Raw genomic sequence first — 15254 nt, forward strand, 5'->3', positions numbered from 1 at the left:
TAATACAGAAAAATGTTTGCTACCATAATAGAACTTCAAGCATGTTCAAGAGAACCATGCGCTTAACAATGCAGTGGCATTTGGGTTTGTATAATATGTTTGAAATTTACACAAAAAATCCAGAGCATAGACACCCCCGACCCCATACAAGCCCCCAATATTTCGACCCAATCGACAGATGTTGTGAAATCCTAAATTTGTATGCAAAATGAAAGTCAGCATAAATACAATGCAACACCGGATATTTTAAGCAATAATATTAATAATACAATTTTTTATATTAATTCTATGACTTGGACAAAAATAATAAACAAATATATGCGATACAGATCTTTTAGCAAACATACACTACCTACAGCCACACTCCGCCACTTTCATCTCCTCATAGAGCTGTCTCACTGTGATCACACCCCTCTCTTGGTACATAACAGTAATCGGGTCGAGTTTGGTCGGGACACAGCATGCCATGTTTGCCTTTTTCGGATTGCTCAGATTAACCAGAGTTTGGATGATGGCGTGTTTTGAAGGGGTTAAATCATCCGTCAGGGGAAAATCGCACACCCCTTTGCACTCATAAGCCTCATACTCAGGTGGGGCAACAATCCATTTATCCCATCCGATGTCTTTGAAATTCACCCTCAGCGACGTCCGCTGGCAGTAATTGTTCTTCACCTTTCTTTTTCTCCTGGGATGCAGGTTCACCTGAATATGATTGCTCAAAACTCCCACCTCCTTTTCGTGAATAATCATCTCCATTACCTCTTTCATGGACTCTTCCTTTCTGTTCCCAAGGTCATCTGAAAAAACAATTAAAACAGCCGATGCGTTATCCTCTAAACCCAGGTTTATGTCAAGCCATCCATCTTTAAGAGAATCGCTGTCTTGTTCTATTTCCACCTGGAGTTCACCAGCTCCGTGTCCGTATTCTTGCCAGCTCCTGGCGGCCCTGGACACATCAAATGCTTCCCATGTGTTCATGGCATCAGTTACTTGTCTCCCATCCAGAAAGTGTAAAATATTTGAGTTGTGCCCATATTCTACATAATAAACATTAACAGAAGTGTGAAAGTATTTGTTGACGGTTTTATCACCATCCCAGAGAGTGAATAGCCTGAGCTGCACCAATGTCATTTCTTCATGATTTGGGATGGAAATGTTGAAATGCAGCCTGTGTTGGGTTTTGTTGACGTGTCTAACAGAGTATGTCACATCTGTTGAAAAAAATTAATTATAGATACAAATTTAGCATCATTTCTTTGGTTCCCATTCTTCTGAGGTTATGAGATTTTTGATGCTCTTACCCTGTACGACAAAGCTTCGAATGACATCAGAGCGAGGTATGGACGTCTTATCAGACGCATATTTGTTATAAAGTTCCATCATGAACTGGGGAGGCTGAACCTTCCTGTGCTCCTGCGGCACACCTGATAAATTCAGCTTCTTCAAAAAATCTTCTTTCATGAATCCCAAAAAGCGTTCCACTTTGTCATTGTCGTTGTCTTCTTCCTCAATGTTTTGCTGTTCTTTTTGGATGAACGCTGCATCTTCCAAAGACTTCCCTTCACACATCCCAACCGAGGCAATGAAATTGATGTACACCAGAAGCATCAGATATTTGAATCCTTGCATGTTCTTGTGGTTGCTTAGAAAGTTAGACGACTTTCTGATCCAAGACTTGTGGAGGGTCTTTTGAAATTGGGGTTCCTCAAGTGAACCTCAAGTTGACTCCCATGCTCTGCGCTAAGCTTCAGACACACTGGAAACCAAAATAGTAGCACGGCTATTCTTATCTTGGTCACTGATGTCTTAGTTTGAGCTTTGTTATCGCGAGGAAGCTTGTTTTTAATGAGGGTTCTGTAAACAGTTTGAAAAACTTTGAAAACTAATTGGGTTAGATTTTGAGAAAAGACAGGATTGTCTGAAAAGCAGATCTGTCACTTAATATGTTTGTGTATATATAAGATCATGCTTGAGCTAATCAGCCTCAGCTATGATAAATATTAACATTATAGATTCCAATGCCGTCAGTGTTTTTGGTTGTCATTTTCCCCACCGCCAAAAAAAAATCAGATACTGGAATCTGGTTGTGAAAGACTTTAATGAGTTTAAGGAAGTTGCCCTTTGCCCTTTCTGTATTCACAAACATTCCACCGGGATTCAGCATTATATACACATAGAAACCTTTTTGCATACAATTATTATGTAATGAAGTTAAAAATAATAAATAATTACAAATTTCAGGTAATTGGTATTATATACTGTACTTTCCTTTGTAAATGTATCAAATGGCTTATTACTACCTATGGCTACTCAATGGTTGTATTGGCTGCACAGGAAAAAAAAACAAAGACTAATGCTGCAACCATAAAAGTCACGTGACACTAGATGGCAGCAGTATGCTGAACATTTCCCTACATATCACAAATGATTAAAAGTGGTGTGTTGGGTTTATTATTATTTACATGCGAGATTTGGTAGCGTACCCTTTTACTTTAATAGCAAGTAAAACAGGAAAATGAAAATACCCCATTATTAAATAAAAATGGCTATATGTACTGTGACACACAAGAACCAAAAAGATTTTAGGTGTGCCACATTTGAAGATAACTCGATAAGTTGCGTGATTAATAATGTGTAATTTTTTGGAGGATCTATTGACAGGAATGCAATATAATATACATAACTATGTCTTCAGAGGTGTAAAAAGACCTCACATAATGTTATGTTTTAAAAACCTTAGAATGAGCTATTTCTATGTACAGTACATACACCGCGGGTCCCTTGCATGCAATAATGCTTCAAAAGGGAGGTGGAACTGTGTAGCCTCGCCGCTAGATGGCGCTACATTTTATACACTGGACCTTTAAACCTTAAATATTGATAATTTTCTCTCAGAAATGTATAATTTGACCTCAGAAAACATTTATTAATCCACAGGGGACATATGGAATACTTTTATTATGGATGAATGCATTTTAGGAGCTTAAAATGTTTGGACCCCATTTAATGGTATTGCAAAGCTAGGACGAGTCAGGATAATGTTTAAAATAGCTTAATATACCTTTAATATAACTAAGAAAGGAAGTCATAGAGTACATAATGGGGCAATTATTCATTTTCTTCCTCAGCTGCAGACCAACTAAAAAGCCCTGTATACAGTTAACAATGATTTATTTACAAATTTCCCCATTATTTTCCACAAAACTTATTGATATTACTGATATATACAATTCATTCAAAGGTAAAAAGAGTGAAAACAGGATAGGATGCTTGTGTGCAAAGATCTTAGAACTGTTTTGAGGTCTTGTTTGCACACATAATAAAGTTCAAATATGACGTGCTTCAGTATTACAGTTCTCTCCCACCCTTGAGTTCATATACAGTCTTGGACTGATGTCTATGGATCACTGTCCATTAGCAACCTGACTAGCTTACCGACAGGCACAGGTCTCCACAGACATGCTAGGGTAGACCTTCATTACCATATTCCTGCTTGTGTCAAAAAACAGCACAGCCAGAGAACCCATATTGTCGGGTACGCAGCACGGCTCTGGAACTCCGGGGACAATCCCCACAGCTCTCACTATACTCTGGATGGTGGCATGGTTGGACGGTTGAACAACCTGAATTTCATTAAGAGAAGAACAGAGAGAAGGTTAAAGGAGAAGCTCCAAACAAGTAATGTAACACCACACAATTATGCAAATCGACATTTTCTTTCTTTTCTACAACCTTATCTGCACCAATAATGATGCATTCATCGGTATTCACGATTTTATCAACGTTTTACATTTTGTCATTTGAGCATTACATGCAGTATATTCCAGATAAAGGTGTGTCTGTTATTTAGCTCTATTGGTAAACCATTCTGTCAGAACATACAAAATGATTTAAAAAATCTATAGATTGAATGCACTTTAAGTTGTTTTAAGTATCTGCGATATGTAGTTGAGATTAAATCATTCCCCCACCTTTGGAATTGGAAAGCCACAGGTTCCCGCACAGTAGTACGCATCAAACGCCTTTGGAGCTAATATCCATTCACTCCAACCAATGTCGGCAAAGTCTACCCTCAGGTAACGGCGTGCACACATTCGCGGCTCGCTCCATTGCTTACGTCTTGCTTTTTTCATGGTCTTCTCGTCAAAGCTCAGCTCCTGGGACCCTCTTAACCCCTCATGGTTTTCCTGGCTCTTTGGCAAAGGTTTAGGCCTTTTCGCAATAAAGGGACTATCCCATAACTTCTTTAGATCATTGTATTGGACATCGGGTAGATAGTTACTCTGGAAATGGTCCACACCTCTCCTGATCCTTGAATTTAAGAAGGCAGAGTGAGGTTTATTGTCTTTCTCCTCAGGCACAGGAGATGAACTGTATCTTTGTAGAGTCATGGCAACGCTGTTTGGTTCGTTTATGGCAATGTCATCAGCGTACACAAGAATATACGGCAAACTGTGATGAGACAAGCGATCCTGCCATCTCTGGGATCTGCTCCCGAAGTCGAACTCACCAGTGAGCAATAGCTCACCCTGAACCTGGGCTTGTTTGACAGCTGAAGATATATCCGTAATCTGCCAAAGCCCCTTTCTGTTAGAGGACAATGTGATGTTGGACAGCTGAGATGGCATGGCAGCGTTTGGTGATGCGCCCTTAATGATGAGATGTGCTGAGGTAAGCGGCTGAAGGTCCTGGAGGCGACACGCAGTTCCGCGGGAACGCTGGCAGGACCAGGACCTGTGGCGGGATTGCTGGTCGGGAAAATGTATAGCTGAATTCAGGATCACCTCCGAATCAGGGATAGAGGTGAGGTTAAAATGAAACAAAACCTTGTGATGGGAGATCTCTGGAATTAAACATTGGAAAAGGGATTAAATTAAGTCAAATTTAAGTCTTATTGCTATATTCAGTAGTTCTGCAGGTCCTGTCAGTATAAAACATAATGGAATAATAACTATAATTCAGAGCGCATGTAATTGACCAGTAAAGTTTCCAGACAACATTCTCATAAACAACACATCGTCTGCATTCTTCATTTAATATCCAACCATGTTCTATGGTTTACAAGGCAGTTTAATAAAAAGACAAACATTGCTCCCGAATCACTATAAGACCACATGGTAGTGTTTATTGAGCTGCTTTCAAGGTTTCTTGTTTTTTTTTGCTTTTCCCACTAATACTTTTAAGAGCAACTATTTTTAGTAGTGCACCTCCAGTGGAAACCTAGCAGCTCTGAAAATTTGGCAACATAACCGGGATAATGTAAAGTATACATGAACATGCATTATGCCTGACTTTTAGTCATTTATAATTTAATGTAACATTTCTCTTAGGGTTGCATGTGCGTTTTCAAGACGAAAATGTAATACAAAGTCTACGTATGCGCCAGATTTCATCAGATGAACGTTTAACTAAATATGGTATATGATGTCACTTTTTTGAAAGTTAAAAGCGCACTTTTATGTGAAAGTTTAAAACGCCAAAATACTCAATTAAAATGCAGATTAATTTGAAACTAAAAGTGTTTTTTATTGTAGCCTACTCACCTGGCAAGCCTCTGAAGCTTCTGATCGTGTTTGCGGTCTGTTTTTGTTGATGATGGTGGTGATGCTTCTTGCTGTATTTATTATAAACCCTGTACATATTAATGGTCATCATGTCCGGAGCGCGGTTATCAAATGCCGGTTCTGTCGCGGGAATATCACCGTTCAGCTCGGATGAGTTCACAAAGTCTACTTTAACGACGTTAAGATAAAGAAAAATTTGAGCCACGACGCACAATTTTGCCATTTTCACAATGCTATATACGATCACGTTAAAAGTGGACGAAGGGTGGAAAAGAGAGCTGTGGATGCTTTGATGGTAAGCTTGGTTCCGTCTGAGGAGTGATACTGGAGTCCGTCTCCTAGGCTGCAGAATCCAGCGTAGGATGAGAATTACTAGAAGTTCATATTCTTGTTTCTTGTTACGGCTGAAGCGATGACAGATGATGACGTGCCGGGCCGCCAGCCAACGAGAGGCTGCACGCATTAAACCTTCATCCTTACCGCTGCTACATAAGTGTGAAGGAATTCAATTGAGCTTCGTTGCTTTAAAGTCGCATTTCAATGTATTGAGGTATTTGTTTGTTTGTTTATTCACCCCTTGCAGAATTACTAACATCATATAGGAGCTGCTTATTATGTGTCTTAAGTACAAAATAATAACAATATAGGGCCTATGACAGAACAACTATAGAATGACACAAATGTAACTCGGAATTGTGTTGTGACTAAAAGAAAATCACAAATAATCAATACTACGTTTTATTTTATTTGGCTATTCATCTTCAGTTTAGTCACAATTTGCCTTGTGGCATTTTGTCAAGCATCTTATATTGTCTAAAGCTTTTCCTTTATTATATGTCAAAAACACGCATTTTATAGAATAACTTTATTGTTTTGTATTGAAAGACATTGTGAAAGAAATTGTGTTTTTTCTACAAACAAAAAGTCTTCATCTGTGGGTGAGGTCAAGGAGTCCCATTCACAAAAGGAGTATCTGTACTAAACAAAGTATTCAATAAAACTTTCTGCACATCACAGTGTAAAGTATCAAATATATGTGTGTGTGTGTGTGTGTGTACTGTAGATTTGGAAGAACCTAAAAGCCTATAATACTTTTTCATAGAGAGGTTAGATAACTGGACTTTCCTCATTCTTGAATTAAGTTGTGAATTTAACTTTTTGGAAAGAGATACCAGAAGCTTGCAGTTTGATGGTTCACAGCATTACAATGCAAGCCCTGTGAAAGAGGTGGTGACAAGCCATTAAACACTTCCAGCTGCACTGCTTACCACAGTTATGGATATCTTTTCACACTGGGATATGCTTACTACCAAAAACAGCTTGACTTTTCTCAGTCCTGTATTAATGTGGTTCGTGTAGTTAGAGCATTGCATTAGCAGGAAAAAAGTTGTGGGTTTGATTTCCATAGCACACATTCTGTATACCTTAAATGCATTGAATAAAAGCATCTGCTAAATGCAAATCCCTGTAAAGCAGAAAAACTGTGTTCGTAGAGTACGAGACTCTGAAGTTTGGAGACCATTAATGCATCTACATCATGAAGGCTGTTTTAATAATAATCAGGTATCGATTGAACCTAAGGCAATATTATCATTGTGATCGTTTTTTAACCTTGTGTTGCAATAATAATCCATATAGAAAGCCTGAAAAACATAAAGAGCAAACTCGGATGAAAGTTGAATAATATTGTGGTGTAGCTGATAAAATCATGTGCTCATTTCAGCCATTTACAGTAGGGCCTAAGCGTAAGCTGCTAAAAGTAAATCAGTATTTTCAGAGTTTTGTCTGACAGTGACAAATGTGTCTTTCCTTTACAAACCCACTGCAGCCTCTGTGGTACTTTCATTTCTGAAGACGGCATTAGCCGAAACGTCTGTGTCCCCCAATGTTTGAATAAAATACAAAAGTTTGTATCTCTGCTAATGCGAATCATTCTGTATGAAGACACTTTCATTAAATCCGACACAGAATCATTTCTGGTGTATCAATGGCGATTTGGACCAAAAGCTCTTGCTCATTCTCGAGATTTTTGCCTAGGGTGCTCATCTAAAGTAGAAGACAGCGTACACTATGTTGGTTTTGGCCCCTCACCAACCTCCCCTGGACTTTTTTTATATTGCTGGCTCCAGCTAAATAACCATTTTGACTGATTCGGTCATAGACGTCCGTGGGCCATGAAAACCTCTGTTAACCGCCTCATCTGTGCCAGCATGTCCGTCTGTAGCTCACACAGTGTCCGTCAGTGTTTTGCCTCACCTCCCTCCTCTTGTGTGGTGCACATCAGACTCTATCTTTTTGACAGATCAAGTCTTGCAGAAATATCCGGCCTGTCTGTTCTATTTGCATACCGCGAATGGTCATGCCAATTGGTGGGTGAAAAGACAAAAATAAAGAGTCAGAATAACATTAGTTAGAAAGATAGCTTTGACTGTGCTGCTTAATGAACCAGATTTGCACTTCCTGAGGGAAATACCAGCGGTTACAAGGCAACAAAAGAACAGTGTTGCATTTTAAGGTCATTTGAGACTGTTTGGATAAAACAAAATTGTAATTTACATGCAAATAGATGTGAGAACGAGCATCAGTTGCTATTGTGAAGAAATACTACGATGACAGTTTAAATTTCATATGCTACGCATTACAACAATGTAAGTCAATGCACCTGTCCTGCGCTGGTTTGTTTTGTACGGCTGTTTCTCCATGTATTTTCTCATGTTGTTTTGTACAAAAAGATCCCGTCAAGAACTTTAGTTTTGAGGTTGCAAGGTTTGGGTTAGTTAGTGTTTTGACTAGCTGTTTTGCCCCCTCGTGAGAAGTTTTCTTTATTTAAAAATATAAAGATGTGATGGCTCTGGACTAGAAACATACATTTGCTCTCAAAATCAGTTTATACACCAACAATGAAGATAAATGGTAGATTATAGGTTCACAGATTGGAGAGATGCAGTGTGATGTGATCAGTATGTTACTTTGACTTGTAATGGGAATTGAAGGGATTTTAATGGAAACTTTAATGGAGTCTATGTGATGGATTCTGTTGGTTGGGTGTTAATCTGGCAGATTACTCCCATTGAAATAATGCCCACACAAAGGAATTTTGTGATATAATAATGGTTCATAGTTCATAGTTGTATTTTAATGGAAACATTTAGAATTTATCCGAGTTTCTATCAGGATTCCATTCTTTTTTGCAGGGGAGTTAAAATGAAAAGAGAAAGACCAAGGAGCACTGTGGAAAATATGAACAGACAAGTGATACAATGTTCATATGTGTATATTTTATTATGCATATACTGTGGGGAATATTCAACAAGATCTGTCAAACAAAAAGAAAACTTTGGATTTCTTTAATAGACCTTTACCTTAGAGCAGTGGTCTTCACTATTTTTGTCATGAGAGCCACAATAACAGGACAAAGTCAAAAGGGGAGCCACTTTTCATCCAGTCTTAAAAAAAATGTCTGCTTATCAATCTGGCATCCGTGAACATACAATATGCAATGTTACAAATATAGAAGAGGGAAAATTAAACAAGATGATTTACTTTAATTACAAAAATCAGGATTACCTTAATGCTGCGATCAGCGGAAGCATGCATGCATTTCTTTAACTTTCCTTATATTGTATTTGTAGCTTGTTGTTGCGATGCGTGTGAGGCATGCAAGTTGTTCATCAGTGAGGCGGTTTCTGTGTTTCCTCTTTATATTGTTCATGGTTGAGAATGTTGACTCACAAGTGTAGGTGCTCACAAAGAAGGACATGACTTTTTGCACAAGTGGCTTCAAAGTGGGAAAATCTCCTTCAGACACCAAATTCCAGAATTGTTCAACACCTGCTCCGAGTTCAGCTTTGAGAATGTCTTTTGTCTGCAGTTCTACAATTTCACTTTCTACAAATTCAGACTGTCCTCACCTCTCGTTTGGCCAACAAGTGGAAGCAAGCAAAGCATTTCCTCTAGGAAAGACTTTTCTTTAGGAAACCTCACCCAAACGCACAACTGAGACACTTCTGTCATATCGGTGCTCTCATCCACTGCGATACTAAAACATGGAGCTGCTGACACATCTGCACGGAGTTGGTCACTCACATCTTTGCCGATGTTTTCAATCCGCCTCATTATGGTGGAATCTGATAATTGCAATCCTTTAATTTGCTTTACAATTGCATCTTTGTTGTCAAACTCGGCAAACAATATTTCTGCTGAAGCCAGAAAACAATCTTTGACAATTTCTGAATCTGAGAACGTTTTTTTTCCCCAAGCCAAAATCCACGCGATCTCAAAAGAAGCCTCGGTTAAACGTTCAGCTGTAGAAGTTGTCCTGTGTATGAGCCTTTGTTGTCCAGAAAGAGAGGAAGAAAGCTGTTCTATTTTTCTTTTCCTTATTTCACTTCCAGGCGGAAGTTTGGATGCGTTGTTCGGAAATGGCGCTCCAAATTACTGCGCTTGAAACCAGAGCGGGTTTGCTTGCATAGTAAACACAAAGGGTTCGATCCATGGAGAACAAATAAAAATTCATCTGTCCACTTTTCTTGAAATTTTCTATGCTCATCCTCTATGACTCGTACCTTTCTCTTTTTAGCAGACGCCGACTCTCCACAAACTCCGTCTTCGTCATCTTTCTGTTGATTTGCGGTTGTTGCATGCTCCGAATCTTTAGTTCCCTGTTTTGTCACCGTCGCATCGCTTTGTTGCTGTCCACTTGGTGCACAACACTGTTTGATAATAAATCGATCCATTTGTAGTCTGTGTTAAACTCAAGCTAACTAGCCTGAAATGTTGGAAATCGCAGTACCTAACGTCAAGTGTTACGTGCTGGAAAGAGCGCCAAAAACCGGCACCTGCGCAGTCAGTTAGTATTACGTTAATGGACGTAACGGGAGAGAGAGTATATTTTCTAGTCTATATTCCCATATCGTCATGCCACTGTTTTGGGTATTTTTATATAAATTATTTGGTATAGGCTATTGCAGACACAGAATTCTCTAATTGGTTATGTCTAGATTTTTTTTAAATGAAATATCTTTATTGACCTGCGTGACATGCGAGCCGTGAACTAAAGCTTGGCGAGCCGCAGGAGGCTCGCGAGCCGCGCAATGAGTAAAGCTGCCTTAGAGCCTCAATGTGCAAGGTCATGTTAAAACTACAGGGCACATTTTTGTTTAGTTAGATAATCGATTAGGCATAACAGCCGTAACTGAAATAAGTTATGAGTGGTGGTTATGAAATAGGTGCTTAAATAAATCAAAGGCCTGTGAAGTTACTACATTACCTCCTTATTTGTTTATCCATACAGTGTCACTGGTCATAGTCTGTTGTCATTTGTCCTCACTGTTATCAATCACTTCAAGGGCTCCTGAACAGGAAGGCCGTTTTCCCTTCAGCAAGACTATTACACTGCACATGAATGTACCAAATGGCCTGACCACTTGCACCCCAACCCTGTTTCATTCCACATAAATCATCCATACTACTGCCCAAGCTGGACTCTGCACAACTGTGGAACTGTTGAAACACTGTAAGAAACTTTCAAATCCCACTATAAAGATGCTTTATGTATTTTAGCAGAAGATTTACTTGTGTATATATTGACATTGTAGCACGCTATAATTCATAATAATATAAAATTCATTAACAAATTAATTTTAATAATAGCAGGAATAGCAGTCAAGAGTGATTCAGCTTATAAATAATTCAGAATCATGTATAGACATTACACTTTAGGACTGTAAAGAAGTTTTGGAGATTTTAATCAAATTGTCAGACATCAAAAAAGCTAAAATGATCACATGGCTTCATGGTGTTTGTGTCTTCTTTTCGCAGTCGGCCTGCAGCATCACATCTTTGATCTCTGAGCAGCTGTCACTTATGGTTACCTTCGTCTTGTGAACTTCATCTGTGAAACCCACAACTGTTCTTATTGCAATATGATATATAAGACAAACATCACTGTGGTGGTGCACTTTTTCAAGGTAATGTTGTTGCGTAATTTGGTCTGTAGAATACAGAACCATTTAAAAGCTTATCATTTTCCCCACAATGTAAAACTTTGCTGTAGTTTTGCAGCAGGTTTTCCAGTAACTTACTGTAGATTTTTTAATACTAAAAATGTTCCTATAACTACTGTTTTATTGCGAGTTAAAATTGAATTGAATCACAATTAAAACCCGATTCAAAATGAGCAAGAAGAGACTGGTCTCGCATTACACTGCAAAAAAATGACAATTGTCCTAAGGGTTTTTGTTTTGATTTCTAGCAAAAATATTTTAAATAGGCTACATTTTCATATCAAGAAAATGGACCTAAGATATTTAGTCTTGTTTTATGAAAGAAAATATAAGAACTAGGTAAGTTTATGTTTAAATCAAAATTTGAAACGAAATCTACAGTAATTTATTGGCAAACCTACTGGAAAACTACCGCAAAATTTTACAGTCCACATTTACTTCACCAGGTGGAAACAATTGCATACCGGATCCAACAGGATCCTAACCAAGGAGATTTATTTTATTTAGTTTATATGTGGATAGAATTTTTAGTTACCTTTTACAAAAGATCTGTACGTAGATTTAGAACTTAAATGCAATATTTAAAAATAAAAATGTACTTTTTAGTCTCTCACCAAAGTAAGAAAGTGAGATGTCTTCTTCTATTTTTTAACTATCCAACTCTATATGTTTTTATTATAAACTGGAATTGCACCAAATCTTACTGTTAAAGGATCAATGTCGAGATTTTAGCAGCAACTAGTGATGAGGTTGCGAATTGCAACTAGTGGTTCACTCCCACCCCCTCCTTTCTAAGCACTACGGAGGCTGACACAGAACTAAGAAGTTGTTGCGTTTTTCCCTTTTTTGCCGAAGGAGATAGCGTATTTACGAAATCCGCTCTGTTTCAGTTTGTCTGTTAAGGGCTACTGTAGAAACAACATGGTGAATTCCATGCGGAAGGGGACCCGCAGTGTATGTAGATAGACATAGCTCATTCTAAGATAATAAAAACATAATGCTTCATCATGCCAGGTCTTTATACACCTCTGAACACAACATTGTATATTATATTGCATTTCTGTCAATAAATCCTCCAAAAAACTACCCACTGGACTTCTAAGTTGTCTAAACACACCAGTTTTACATTTACACAATACAGAGCTCTCTTTTGTCAGGTACTCAACTAATACAATGATTTCTTGTTTTACCTGAATTATTTCACTATATTATCCTGTGGTATGTGCTATTGCCTCAGGCTCTTGCTGATTTTCATGAATTATGTCTGACCCTTGGATGAACCCCCAGCATCGAATCACTGGAAAATATGAGCGCACAGGGACAACTGCTGCATTTGTCATTAAGCTGAAAGCACCTAGCAGATTTAGTTCAGATACGTGTTCCTATTACATTACACTAAATATTCTTTAAAGGGTCAAGCGTCAGGCAAAATGACATTTCTCAGTAGCTGATCTTTCAAATGAATAGAAATACCAGGAAGGGCTTTTGTAGGAAGAGGTGCCAGTTTATATGATGTATGACTTTCACCTGTGGATTAAACTACTTTGTCTGCATCGGGAAAGGGGTTGCTATTGTGAAGACAGATATAATATTTGTCTTTAGAGAATAGAGGCAGACCTAATACATTGACAAGGCCACCTTATTTCAAACACACCACAAAGATCTAAACAGTGGTCACCTCTAGAATCAAGACATTCAGAGTTCTGCTTCTCTATCTTTTCCTTTTCTCCACTTGCTCTTTTCCTCAAATAAAATCTTTTGAATCTGGGGCCAGCAAAAGCAAAGCCCCAGCCAGCATATGTGGAGCTGATCAGACATTTGGTTGGATGATGTAGACTGTTGCAGTTCCCATTCATTGGCTCTGTAAAATACAATCCACAGCAAGATGAATCAAAATGCAGCAATTTATTTATTTGATTATTGTTACATTCGAGATTCTCCAGACGTCAGGGTCAGGTTTCCAAAGTCTGCGTCTGTAATTTATTTGTCTGAGGATGAATAACATTCCAGCTCCTCATGTCCATATGGACGTCTTTCTGTTTCTCTCTTGATAAACATCTAATATTCAAACATGTCCGTGAAGACATTTGCTTTCCTTCAAAGGTCTTATTCTTCAGCATCGAGTCTGCACGAGTGCTTTATGCGAGCAACTGCAATGTTTGTGCAACAGCATTCGGTCAAGCCCAAGCGAATCTGATCTATCTCCCTAACCTAGCACAAAGTTTTATTTCATTTTGAAATTTTTATGTGCGGATAAATAACAAGACGGAAACCTGAGCTCTGTCTTTTTGTTTTAGGGGAGGTATTTAAACAAAAGGCTTCTGTTGTTACTAAATCAATGTTAATTTGCAACTTGGCAAAGGTTCGGTCTGAGGAAGCTTGTGGTTGAGGGATAGTTCTTTCACATAGGTATCTTATGACAATTTGTAGCCCAAATTCTACACCTACACTCAATATTACCTTGTAGATATGAGAGAAACTTGGAAAGACTGTTTGAAATGTATGTCATAGCATGCATGGCTGGTTTTATTATATCATGTTTCAAAGCTAACAATGGAGTACAGCTACACCTTTGTCAAGACATTATAACATCTAACTGTCCCTTTCGACCTGGAGTCTTGAGCAACTGCGATTGCACAAGCACTGTTGCTAAAGAAGAGAGCCTTCCCCAGGCCGGATGAGAGACAACATTTCCAAAAAAATAAGGAAAAAACTGCCCCAAAATCCAGGCCAAAGGCAGTTATATAGACATTGTTGTTTTAAGGCATATACCACATGGGCAACTTGCGATACGGTGCAGACTTGCCCAGTTTACATGAAAAGGATATATCTGAACCAGGTGAAAGGATTGGAAATGGAATTTGAGCTTTGGGCTAATGGTGGAGACAAGGGTTTACATGCATTTCACTTGGTACATCTGGAGCGGTGTAATACACGGATGGATATATTTTTAACAGGGTTGGTCTTTGTAATAAATGTACTTTTATGATTTATATTTTACAAGCTGTACTGTAATTGTACTGTAAACTGTCTTTGTGTGTAATTCTTGATCAGTGTTTTTATTGGATGGTGACCACGGGTGAAGAATATGTACCTATTATTTTCACATACTTATGTTAATTTAACTACTTTCAAGACTTTTCAGAAGATGTCAAAGTTATCAATGTGTCTGGTAACTGACAGCGGGATCATATAATAACTTTTTTGATACCATTCTTACTTATTTTAATCCATTTTAATATATGCTTTCCATCAGGCCAGGATTAAATCATCTTTATAGAATGCGTCTCAGACTCCAAAAGATCACAAGTTATGAAATCTCTCTCTCTCTTTATCCCCAGGGTTTGATTTTGTGTTTTAACACGAAATGATAACCGGCACAGACCATTTACACTTTGAATCATACTGAGACAGGCCATTGGAATTGACATGCTCTGTCTCACATCTGTCCCTCTCCTTCTTCATCTGATATACTGAGGCATAACGTTGACAGTCGCTGATCCCATACAAGCAAATCTATTGTTTAATCACAACAACAAAAATCTTCTTGAAAATGATTCCTCGAAGCACTGTGTAGTGTGAGAAAGAAACCTGCCCGTAAATAAATTATTTCAGTTAGTTGATGGATGACGCTAGTTGTATTATAATGTGGTCTGTATTTTCAGTTGGTTTCAAAGTGGTCGGC

At 38.3% G+C, this 15254-nt stretch overlaps 2 protein-coding genes across 2 annotated transcripts; both read right to left on the reverse strand.

Moving 5' to 3' along the window:
• Positions 1 to 348: 348 nt before the first annotated feature.
• Positions 349 to 1629, reverse strand: gdf2 (growth differentiation factor 2; the record flags this gene model as incomplete). Its single annotated transcript, XM_079475795.1, has 2 exons — positions 349 to 1211; positions 1302 to 1629. The coding sequence occupies 2 exons, from the start codon at positions 1627 to 1629 to the stop codon at positions 349 to 351; spliced, it is 1191 nt and encodes a 396-aa protein (XP_079331921.1).
• Positions 1630 to 2080: 451 nt separating this feature from the next.
• gdf10b (growth differentiation factor 10b) lies at positions 2081 to 5995 on the reverse strand. Its single transcript, XM_079477191.1, has 3 exons — positions 5544 to 5995; positions 3972 to 4843; positions 2081 to 3623 (listed from the first exon to the last, which is right to left on the reverse strand). The coding sequence occupies exons 1-3, from the start codon at positions 5785 to 5787 to the stop codon at positions 3432 to 3434; spliced, it is 1308 nt and encodes a 435-aa protein (XP_079333317.1). The 5' UTR covers positions 5788 to 5995; the 3' UTR covers positions 2081 to 3431.
• Positions 5996 to 15254: the final 9259 nt, after the last annotated feature.

The sequence above is a fragment of the Barbatula barbatula genome (genome assembly GCF_947034865.1).
Source record: "Barbatula barbatula genome assembly, chromosome: 16".
NCBI lineage: Eukaryota > Metazoa > Chordata > Actinopteri > Cypriniformes > Nemacheilidae > Barbatula > Barbatula barbatula.